This window comes from Orbicella franksi, chromosome 1 (assembly GCF_964199315.1).
Source record: "Orbicella franksi chromosome 1, jaOrbFran1.1, whole genome shotgun sequence".
Taxonomy (NCBI): domain Eukaryota; kingdom Metazoa; phylum Cnidaria; class Anthozoa; order Scleractinia; family Merulinidae; genus Orbicella; species Orbicella franksi.
The window spans coordinates 26,627,440-26,639,579 of record NC_138145.1 but is presented as its reverse complement, the minus strand read 5'-3'; the positions used below and the strand labels follow the sequence as shown (position 1 = coordinate 26,639,579).

At 39.4% G+C, this 12,140-nt stretch overlaps 1 protein-coding gene across 1 annotated transcript in view; it reads left to right on the top strand.

Annotated features, from left to right (window-relative positions):
• The first annotated feature begins 480 nt into the window (after positions 1 to 480).
• Positions 481 to 12,140, top strand: part of LOC145499877 (uncharacterized) — an 18,357-nt gene continuing 6,697 nt past the window's right edge. The window contains exons 1-14 of the mRNA XM_081479404.1: positions 481 to 1,580; positions 1,841 to 1,958; positions 2,946 to 4,768; positions 5,356 to 5,499; positions 6,312 to 6,521; positions 6,864 to 7,127; positions 7,691 to 7,897; positions 8,155 to 8,239; positions 8,333 to 8,394; positions 8,480 to 8,614; positions 9,046 to 9,177; positions 9,695 to 9,852; positions 10,300 to 10,465; positions 10,908 to 10,949. Coding sequence (XP_081335530.1) covers positions 1,865 to 1,958; positions 2,946 to 4,768; positions 5,356 to 5,499; positions 6,312 to 6,521; positions 6,864 to 7,127; positions 7,691 to 7,897; positions 8,155 to 8,239; positions 8,333 to 8,394; positions 8,480 to 8,614; positions 9,046 to 9,177; positions 9,695 to 9,852; positions 10,300 to 10,465; positions 10,908 to 10,949 — 3,522 coding nt within the window. The 5' untranslated portion in view covers positions 481 to 1,580; positions 1,841 to 1,864. The remainder of the gene's footprint in view (positions 1,581 to 1,840; positions 1,959 to 2,945; positions 4,769 to 5,355; positions 5,500 to 6,311; positions 6,522 to 6,863; positions 7,128 to 7,690; positions 7,898 to 8,154; positions 8,240 to 8,332; positions 8,395 to 8,479; positions 8,615 to 9,045; positions 9,178 to 9,694; positions 9,853 to 10,299; positions 10,466 to 10,907; positions 10,950 to 12,140) is intronic.

The following is a 12,140-nucleotide window of genomic DNA, read 5'->3' as shown; positions in this document are numbered from 1 at the left end:
TTGAATGAAGCGAAGGTGGTTTACATTTCCGTCTGCCGCTTTGTAATTATGACACTCCGATTACGTCTCAAGTTTCGAGTAACGTCGTTACCTGTTAACTCTCATCGGAGAAGGAGAACGCTTCGCGCTCGTTCTCGCGCTTCGCGCGCGCGCTCGTGTATCGCGCTAGAGCCCGCTAAACCGCCTGTTCTGCAGGCTAGAGAAACGCACGGCCGTTACCCCTACCCCTACCCTATTGCTAAGAAAGGCCTGATACTCAGGTTATTATGAGTACTGAGAAACTCTCGATGAGAATTAATAGTTAAAGACGTTACTCGAAACTTGAGACGTAGTCGGAGCGACATAATTACAAAGCAGCAGACGAGAAAATATTTGGAAATGTAAACCACCTTCACTTCATTCGAATCCCCTCTAAACGACTCAAAAAGACACAGGAACACAGGTAAATAACAGTACATTAATTTTCATTGCTGATAAAGTGTCCGAGTCCCCTGTTATGCAAATATTGACACGGAGCATCCATTAGAGCGGCTGATCATAGTTCTGCCCGTTTTTGTCATCATTGTATAAGTTTAAACGATTTAGCTTTGAACATGAATTTGTTGCCAAAAACCGATCAGAGTGTTTCACATTTAATGGAACGTTTAAAAAATGCTTCTATAATAAATCTCGGTTAAGGGAGGATTGCAATTTTGATCGCTATGGGGAAACCTGCTTGAGCCTGCACCCTTATCGAACAACAAGGCGAAAACCTTTCAAGGTTGCTAAGCATAAAATATTTCAAGATCGTTGAGTCGAGCTATTCTTTCTTTCGAAAATTTAGCCTTAGTAACTAAGCCATATTGAACGAGTGGACAGTTTTGTACGTCTCGGAATGAAAAAAGTCATTTCAATTTCGACTCCTGTAGTTACGACAGAAAGATCTCGGCCCCGGGGAGGAGGGGGGGACTTCCAGAAAAGTTGGGTGGGGGTGTGCAGCCCACTTCCCAAAACCCTCACCCTATTTGTGATCAAAATCTGCGTTTTTGCTACCCTATTTATGACCTCACCAAAAATTCGATGGCCTGTTTATGACCGTCACGGCTGCGGCTGACACAGTTGCTCCAAACATAAGTTATCAAGGGCTTTTGTTGACGGTCTTATTGATACTGATGAGAAAGTAGCTTCTTCTAAGAAACATACCCAATTCAAGACTAGAGTGCTAAAACCATACCCTATTTATAATCAAAATGGCCAAAATCGATACCCTATTTATGACCAAAACAGCTGAAAAACCCTACCCTTTGGGGCCGCACATACCTATATAGCCCATATAATAGAGTACCCCCTCCCCCGGATCTCGACCTGGTATAATGCTTTTACACTAGTTCGACACTAGTCAACTGTCATTGGGAACAATGCCTTAACTTTCTTGAGTAAGCAAAAGATTTGTAGGAATTACGCACACATATTGTCTACATTAAAGCAAAGTAAACTAAAGCTCTAACATAAGAATGCGAGCACTTCAGCTTTTTACCCGGTGCGAACTTGTGGGTGGAACGAAACTCTTTGTAGGACTCGCTTGAAGAAGTTTCAGAGAGGTGAGTGCGAAAAATTTAGTTCTGGGGAACTTCGATTTTGGCTGTGTGGAGATTTTGTCAAAGTAAACTCGGTTCGTTCTTGAATTAAAATGTTGCGTAACTTTACTTAGTCAAACTTAATCACATTGAAAGTTTTTTTTGTCCAGCAATGTTGCGAAGTAAAATCTCATCTTGGGATTTCTCTCTGCAATTCAGATGCTCTTGAGTTCAAGCAATCTTGTTCAATTTCAATTATCAAATGCTCTTTTTTTCTGTTGTAGTTATTCGACATTCTGCAGTAAAACATGTCCCTTTTTTCAAGACAACAGAGTTATTTGGGGCTCATGCTGAAGATGGTTCTTTTTCTAGCCATCTCCGCCATCTTGGTCAACGCCCAGAGTAAGTCCAACATAACATGCACTATAAATTCTACACTATGCTCTCATTTGAAACCCTTTCTTAATTTTAGTTCTTTTCAAGTTATCTCGTGACGATGTTAAGTGAAACTGTGCTGTTAGAAATCATTGTTTACCGCTTAATGGCAAACAGAAACCAAGGCAAACCATCAAAACAACTGAAAATAAACAGACGAAATGTTTGACACGAAAAAGCAATTCGACGAGAACACTGTTCTGAGCTTCGCACTAATCTGTAAAAAGAAGTTATCAGCCATGTTATATGGACTTATTATAAAATACTACATAAAACGGGGGTTATAAGCAACCATATGAAGACTTTTTTTAAGCCATTAAGGTCTTTAAGGTCTTCATTTTGAAATACAAACAATACAGTGACTGAAGTGCATGAGTTTTAAAAGACCGACTGTTAGTTGACAACCATACAATGTGCAGACGTGATTAAATGAAAAACCTACTGTGGCATAACATCGTGGAATTAATACATATTATATCATATTAAGCGGTTTAACCGGTAAACCCTACCTAACACCCTATTAAGCACCTTTCATTTGTAAAAGAAAAATCTAGATAGCAGCAGACATGTAAAGATTTTAAGGAAAACGACCACTTTTTTAAGTTTAAAAGACATGTTTCGACAGAACTTCTGTCATCTTCAGTTGAATGAATGATTACAAAGCAACTTGAATAATAAGTAGGCAAAAATGCTAATTAAGACAAACAGTAACAACAGAACGTGAAAAGGTGTAAATTAAAAGGATAATTTTTTGCCTACTTATTATTCAACTTGCTTTGTAATCATTCATTCAACTGAAGATGACAGAAGTTCTTTCGAAACATGTCTTTTAAACTTAAAAAAGTGGTCGTTTTCCTTAAAATCTTAAAAGAAAAATACTAAAAAATGGTTGCTTAGTGTACTGTGTCAAGTTTGAGTTGCCCATAACTCCGACATTTCTACGGTCAATGGCAGGTTCCACTTTAACTGCAAAGGTTTCGGAAGTGAACGCCATATCTCCGACTCCTTCAACGAATGTTATGGCATCTACTGCTACTGTTGTCACTCCAACTGAACCATCGCAGTTTCTCAATTACACCTCATTCAATGTAATCATGGAATTCGTAAACATCACTTGGAAAATGGAATTTTTAAACAAATCAAGCCAGGACTACATTGATTTGGAGTCTAATATAACAAAAGCTGTTAAAAATACCCTTGACGCCAAAAATGTCAGCTCGAATGCGACGGTTATCGAGCTGAAACCTGGGAGTGTGTTAGCCTTTTTGAAAATTAGTACAAAAGAGCCTGAAACACGTGTCAAAGAAATACTTCGAAACCAAACTTCAAGTGGAAAGATAGGCTCTTTTCCTGTAACGAAGACCCTATTCTCTGGAAGTTTATTCGATGTCGTGCTTATGATAAAGGCTGAATGCAATGATACTCGCGAGCTCAAAGGTTTTAAAGAAAGCGAAAGCTTGATCCATGCAGTACAGGAAGCGTTGCCCGGTAACGAAACAGTAACACTTCAAAAAGTCACATGCCCAGACCCAGAAAACGTTACCATAGTAACAGTTCGGGTTCAAGTGGAGAAACCATCCACAGAAAATCCAAACAAGCAGCTTCAAGGTCTTCAAGCGAAAGTGAATGAGGGTGAACTGGGAAATTTGACTGTAATTACTGAGTGGCAGGCGTACATTCCAGGAGAGAAGCAGTTTTATGTTTCTTTTAACCTGACCACATCTTCTCAAAATAGGAGCAAGACTATCAAGGAGCTGGAGAAGGCCATCAAAAGAATTTTCGAGAATGACACTGACTACAGATATGTCACGGTAGAGTTGATGAAGGACAACAGAACAGCAATTGTTAAGGTAGGGATGAAGACAGGCGCTCCAGATCAGCCCAATGAAGCAATGAAGCCACTGAAAGAAAATGTTAATCGAGGAAAAATCGGGAATACAACAGTGGTGAAAACCTTCAAAGCTTACATAAACCCTAACACACTAACACAGAAAGAGTTTCGCATTCGGATCCGACTTAATATGACTGACTGTGATTCTGAACCGCAAGAGGCAACTAATCTTACGGTGGTTTACATAAACCGTTTAAAAAAGTACGAACATTTTATCAAAGCCGAGTTGCAAGAGTGGGTATGTGTTAATGGAAGTTACTATAAAAAGCAACGAATGGTGCAAGCATGGTTTTTGGTGTATGTAAGACCAGCCGCTCCTGATTCTCGTGGTCAGTTCAATAAATACTTGTACAAGTGTGGCGGAAACAGACCTGTTTACGACGGCGGAGTGAAGATTGTCACTCTTACACCCACGTCGCCCGAATACGCCGTCGGAGATTACGACCATTTCGTGTGTCCGAAGCCGCCAAAACCGCCGAAACCAACCGATACGACAACTAGCAAGACCGACCCTACGAAAGAGCCAGGCTCCTCAGGTACCCCTCCCATAGAGCAGAAACCTAACCTATACGTCAAGGTGAAGTTAGGAATCACATGGGGCGAGTTTTGCTCTAAACTGGAGCACACTCTAAAGCAAAAGATTGCGTGGAGCTTGTACGACAAAAATGGCACCAGGGTATCTTCAGACAGGATAATTTCCATCAACGTAGAGAAGAACTGCGCCGACCCAAGTAAAAAAGATGAACAGGCAGAAGTCTGGTTTTACGTTTCCAAGTCTGGCTCGAAGAAGTTGCATAAGTGTCTTACCCTAAAGGCTTACAAACTGTTAAAAATGTTCCTGGAAAACGGAAATACTAAAGCACTTGGACCAGAATTCGAAGGAAAGGTAAATATTAATTTTAATTGCTTTTTGCTTATTTCTCTAATTTATACCAACTGAATTGGTCAAATAAGTGAAACCAGATCTCACAAAAAAGTAAAGATAATTCACAACGATAGAAGAGCTACACTAGGTGACCGTTCTTTTACCTGTGCTGCACCGAAACTTTGGAATGCGCCACCATTTGACATAAGAAGCGCCAGCACTGTTAGTACTTTTGAAGCCAAGCTAAAAACTCACCTTTTCCGTCATGCATTTTTATCATAGTTGTTTTTATTATTGTAAGTTTACTTTTAATTGTAATTTTAGCTTTTTAGCCTCTTTATTCGTTTTTAATCTTGTCATGCGTATTTGAACACTTTATGAAATTTGCGCACTATAAATATTATTATTATTATTATTATTATTATTAAGAGTGGAAATCGGTAATTTAAGATTTCGATTCAATAAACCACGATAGACAACGTTGGTGGTCTGTTTAACTAAACGTCTTTGAATTTTAAAAGCTAAGTCGAGGATATCTTTGATGTATTGAACACACAAGCACGTCTTTATCAAGTAGATTATCTTCTCGTTCGACTTTAATTTTTTAGGTTATCCATGTTGATCTGGCCGGGGAAGATTCAACCAAATACAAGACTGAATATGATAATGGTGACCTCTCAACCTGGGCTATTATTCTTATTGCAATCGCGGGCGCTGTTGGTCTTCTTCTATTGACACTGGCATGCTGTTGTGTAAGTAGGATTTACAGTTATAAAAAGTTTCCTTCCCTGTAACAGTAGATGAGAGATGGACGAGGCTAGCTTATAACTGACAAATAACCTAAAATTTTAACAGAAGAATTTTGTCTTGATTGCAATAAGATCCAGCAAGGCCTTACTAAAAATTGACAGGCAACAGCCGTAGCTTTCAATGGTAAATGTTTATTTTCTCAAGATAGATACTGACAACTGATAAACGACAAGAATCGCACAAGAACTAACACCTATTTATTCAGACCCTCGAAAAAGGAATAATAGTTACAAAGAATAGGAAATCGCAAATTAGAAAAGTGTATGGCAAGGATACATGTGACAAGGAGAGAAAAAAATCTAAACAACCAAGTCTTTGAAAGAGAGACTGAGGAACCAACCAACGAAACGACGCCCGGAGCACGCATCCGGCAAACAATGCAAACGAACGAAAGAACGAACTAAAGAACCAAAGAACAAACCAACCAATGCAACCAACCAAACAACAGAAGAACGAACTAAGGAACGAACCAACCAACGAACCAACGATGGACTAACAGACATTTTTATAAGGGATACTGCGATTTTTTGTTTTATGTTGAGTGGACAAATAGTTGGGATTCTTAATAGTTTATGTTATATTTGAAATATTTGTTTATTTATTTAGTGTCGCCAATTAGCACATTAGTGCTAAATACATCGACACTTAAATACAGTGTGATTATTATTATATGTGGTAACTCGAAAGAGACTTTACTTTTCTGATCCCAATGGTTGTTTTCTTTCCAATCATTTGTCTACCTTGATTATTGAAGCTGTTCTGCTGCGGTGGAAAAAGACGAAGACGGCGAAAATACGAAGAATCTCAAAAGATACACGAGGTACATGTCGAAGAGAATGGCGCTGAAAGAAGAAAGAAAAAACGCAACAAAGGAGACGAGGACGACAAGATCAAAGAAAAGAAAGAGAAAAAACGAAAAAAGAAAGACGACACGGATGGCAACGATAAAGAGCAAAAAGGAAAGGTGAGTTATTAATTAGAAACAAAGATGTCTTGTGAAAGAAAGGTATCAGTCAGATTTGAGACCTGCTAGTGTCACGTGTCATATTGATAAGAGCGCTCGAACATGACAGACTTTCGCTCTGATTGTTTTTCGAGATTAAGACGGACACGTTTTATCTGAACCAAATAAAGATGGCCTTATGTCCCAGCCGGGACGATGAGGATAAGTGAAATAAAGACAGAACTATGAAAGAAGACATTATTATTTTTTCTGAATTGTCCAGCAGCATCTTTGCCCTCAAAAAATAAATATAGCCACAATCAATTGTGTCACATATGTTGTGTCTTCTGATGTCAATTGTAGGGTACAAACGTTGATAACAATGGAAATGACAACGCTGTGTCCTACGAGAACCAAGCATATGGGTTGAGAGAGGACGACAGAGAACTTAACGAACGCAATTCCAACACGCATGTGAGCCCAACGCCTGTCATTGTAACAAGCCCTGCTCCTGATGCCAACAAAACTGGCGACGTCACCAACAAGCTCCAAGGTGGCCAAGCGTCCGATACTGCTTCGTCAGGTTCCGGAGGCTCTCGTAGGGAATCGGCAAGTGTCGGTGGCGAGGTATGTACGCGGCGCGACTTGTAAAAGGATGAACTTTGAAATAAACGTGAAGTGTATATGTAGAGATGAAGAATATCTTTGTTGTAATGAAATATGGTAGCTCTTAATGTTTGCTGCCCCTCCCGAGTGCTATGGACCATTTCTATTGGCTACATGACAATCTGCAGCGGTTTGTGTTTCATTTGAGCAACTAAAACAAACTTAAATCTCACGTGAGAAGCACAGTTTGTAGTTGACAAAATGTTACTTAAAACTAGGTTTCAGTAGGTTATGTTCCAATAATTTTAGTCCCAGCTTAACTGCGTGAAGGTCAGACAGCTTTGACACTTCAATTCAATGCAATGTTTAGGTTTACAGAGAGGTTGTTTTGATTACAGTGAAACTGAGGACTACTTCCGTTGAAGCTCAATACTGTTAACGAAGCAAGGAGTACCCTCTATAGTATCTCTAACGGAGCACCTTTTAAACCTCTAAATATTTTAAGCGTATCAGGAACATTCATCGCCAAGGTTAACTATCTCAGTTTTTCAGAGGCATACGTAACTGCTATTTTCTTGTATCAGGGACAAGGAGATGGTTCTAAGCAATCCAGCCCTGCTGGTTTGCGACACATTGACGCTGACCTGAAAGACCGCGGGAGGAGACGTTCGTCAGCATATTCGATCATCGATGATGAGGATATACCGCTGACACACAAGACCGGAACTGTGGGTATTGTGGCTTTGGCGCTTAGAAACAGGAACGAAAAGAAGAAAGAGGCTGAATTCAAGGTTAGAAAAAAGTTATTCATACAAACATACTTAAATAAGTTTGCATGCACTATTTATATATGTCACACTGGTTTAAGAGCTGTAAGATTTATGTTCATAGATTGTATTTCTCCTCAAAACGAATCTGAAAATATCGGGTAAGAGTACCCGACTCAACCGATGTTTTCATCATCATAACTTTTAAAAAATAATTATCCGTTCAAGACCTGGTTACCAGCCTATGCATTAACGCATTGCGGACCTGTATCTTTTTCCAGAACCTCAGCAAAGACGTACCGGAAGAGGAAGTGAAATATCCTGCAAACACTCAGAGTAAAAACAGGTCCCCGGATGTATTACCAGGTAAACATTCCTCGGTTGGTTATCGTTTTAGCATTTAATAAAGCAAGACTTTGTTTGCGAAAAAATAACATTTGAGATTCACTTTCATTTTAGCTCCAAAGACCCGAGTAAAATTATCCTCAAATCCGGATTACATCAATGCTAACTGGATCAGGGTAAATATCGTTACCCAGAGTGCTTTTAAAATGTTTTTATTTGTAAATAATAAATCAGTGACGCCATGCTTTCTTGCATTGAAAGGATCACAAAGGTCAGGCGTGTTACATTGCTACCCAACATCCTCTGCACGAGACCGCGGAAGATTTGTGGCAAATGGTCTGGGAACAAAAGTCCAACCTGGTTATCATGGTGAACGAGGAAGAGAAAGAGAAACCGGTATTCTACATTTTGCTTTCAATATGCTGTAACTGTCTCCTTGTTCGATAGTGGGGATAACGAAGTAAATTATTAGGATATTTTTAAATAACTGCTCGTTGTTAAGTATGCTAGGGAGCTCGCAAGCAACTTCCCCTATTATCTTACAGTGTTATCCATTCAAATCTGCGTGGTGTAGTGTTATTTTATTAGGGCTTTCGTTTGATTTGAGTAGACATTTAGCAAATTACAGTATAAATTTGAATCGTAGCACTCAACAATTCAGTGCAGTTAATTTAATACCCTCTCTTCTCTATGATTTATAAGAAAATTCTATTCCATGTACAGGAGTTTACAGTTATCGACTTTCCGGAAAATCCACTTTGACTTTAAAACCAAATTACTGAACAATTTGTAAATATTTTCCCGTTTGTTTTTTGCTTTCTTACCAGACTGAGTTTATGGATTATTTGCCGAGAGGAGAAGGGAACACGAAGAATTTTGGTGGCATCGATGTTACAGTCAAAGAAATTGTGAAGAAAGCAGACTACACGCTGACCACTTTAAACATTGCAGACAGCAAGGTGATTATATTCTGATAGTTTCCTTGTTTCGTTTTCATCTTATTCGGTTTACCCCTTGTGACGTCATTTGGCGTGCAGGTGACATCCTTGGTATTGCGTCATACAGAGAGGCTTAACATGTCATGTATATGACGATATGTGACGCACATGTGGCGTGTGACGTGTAAAGTGTGATCCGGGTTGTGTGGAAAACTGGGGTAAAAGAGATATACCTGTGTTGAAGAAAGATTTGAGCCAAATAAATCAGTTGATGACTCTTCATTAATTCCTAAAAATGCAGTTACCTGCATACGTCGCTTCAGTTTACCCTGAAACGTTTTCCTTTACCGATAGGCCAAGAGAACGTCTCTCAAAATTATCGGAATAAAACATTCATTGGCTAACAAAAAAGACTCAGGAAAATAGATAAAAGACAGCCTCTAATAATCATCTTTGTACTCAGTATGAAGGACGTCAAATCAACGTGGTACCGTACTAAGTAAATAACTCAATAAAACATACTATTCTTTAAACGCAGAAGCCTTCATCCTCGCGCGAAGTCTCGCACATGAGATTCACATCGTGGAAAGAGCGCGCCATGCCCAACGTGGCCCTGTTTGTTGGTTTCGTGACGGCCACGAGAGAAGCAAGGAAGAAACATGGCGACACCAAGGCTCCGACCATTGTACACTGCAGGTTAGAAATGTTTGAGATAATGCTTGATGTGTCTCATGAGTTGACTTAGCTTGTAAGTGTTCAGAGTGTTTAGTTCAGCTGGGTTGGGGGGCGCGGTGGTTGTTGGACTCCTAATCAAGTGGACTGGGTTCGAGGCCCCACGCAGGTCGACGAGTTAATTCTCATGGTTCTCTCTTCACACGGGGGAATAAAAGGGTGCAGGTCAATTTACCGGGGGGGGGGGGGGCATGTAGTCTGCGATGAACAAGATTTCATTCAGGAGGGAGTGGAAATACTTACCCTAGCTGCTTCCTGCTACAGACTTGGGATAGCTTGGTCACCTGTCCGAATGCAGACGTTTTGGGCGATAACAACATAATCGTCGAAAAATAAGCTAATATTTTTTCTCATCAATGGTCAGCCATTTAGTAATATTTAACGCAGGTGGTTCGCCTCTTTCTGTTTCAGTGATGGTCTTGGTTTCAGTGGCGTGTATATCGCTGTGGATATTGGTATAAAAAGCCACGAGGAAAGTAAAACATCAGTTGTTGATGTATTTGAGCTGTCCAAAAACCTCCGTCGTGACCGACATGGCATTGTTTGTACCTTGGACCACTACAACTTTATCTACCAGGTACGTGACAGCCACTGGTATGAGGTTTCTTTTTGTTTCGTTAACTTTTCGTGTTTTGCTGGCGCCATTTTTGTCTCTATGTCAACTGCTGCCGATTCAGTTTTAGCTCGTTGTGACAAGCAAGTTTTGCCTGCTTTTTATCAGAATGCGTACCGAGATATCACTAATTGTTCGTAACTTGCTGCTTGTGATCTCCAGTGGGTTTTTATATTGTTTTACACCATTTGTCCTCCTATCTCCCTCTCTGTATATTTGTCTGTCTGTGTATATCTGACTGTCTGTGTATCTGTATATGCCACTGTCCAGCTGTCGATGTCGATTTTTTTTTTGTTAATTTAGACCATAGAGACGAATACATTGAAAAAGAACCTTTTTCTAGCAAAAAAAAATCACTTTAGTTAAACCAGATGTGATGGTTAACCAATTAATTTTCTTTTTGTAGGCACTGTACGAGTACACTGTCAACTATGATGAGTCGGCAGAGGTAAAATAACCGTTAATAATGTTCGTTAAAATATCGTTTAAATAAGGTCAGGAAGGAGTTTAAAGGAGCTAAGTCAAGGTATTTTGAGTTATTTTGACCAGGTACAAAATTACTTTTAAATTGAAGAAAACCTGAAAATGATAGTTTATCAAGATAGAAAAACACCAAAGAGATAATAATAAACCATAAAGGAACAAGGATGGTTAAGGATGGAGAAGATTAACTCAGATTACAGACGACGAACTTGAAAAATTTAGGCTTAAGTTTTCAAGATGCGCAAACTCGACGTAACTTTTTTAACGGACTATGATCATGAGAATAAATTTAGATTTTAACTGTCAACTGAAAAATGACGCGTTTTTGGCTGATAGGTATCTAAGATCTGAGATATGCAAGTTATTTTCTGATAATGGGTGAAATTTCAACTCATAGCTGGGAATTACAGAACATGAAACTTAGATTAATATTCAGCAGCCCCTGCCCCCTTAGTCTAGACCCTCTACACGTTCCATGGACAAAATAGTCAGGGAGCATATGTAATCCCGTGGGATTTTTATGGTGAAAGCAAACCACCTACCCAGATGTTTTAAGGGGACCCTAAGGAACACAAAAACTGTTGTCGGCAATTTTGTAACCTGAACCGGCGGCTGCTATGGGGGGTCTATTTTTAGACTCATATGGCTCAACATGGAATCGAGGCTCGAACATAAAATGGCGTGTAAATACAATTAACTACAATAAATTTCCACAAAATTACCAGGAATCTTTAATATAGTCTATCTAATACACATTCATAGACTTAAGTAGTAAATACTGATCACGTGATCAACACTGCACGAAAGCGAGGCTGGTCGTTTGTTGTCTTCAAATAAGCATTAAAAGCATATTTCTTTTTCTCGAGTTGTTGAGAAAAATGACTACAACAAGTGAACTACATGATATTTTTTGTTCACGTGAATTAAACTACATTTGAATAGGTTTTGTTCACGTAAGACGACATGAAAGTGAGGCTGAGCTCCTCGGCACTTGTTAGGCCTCTTCTAAGCGTCGAGCCAACGTCGTGCTGAACCAAATTCCTTTCCGAAAATTAGGGCTTTCGGTGCGAAGAAGAAATACAACTAGATGAAAACAGAACTAACCAAATTGGCGTTTAGAACCACTGCCGTGCTAGCGTCGCGCTATCATAAAACC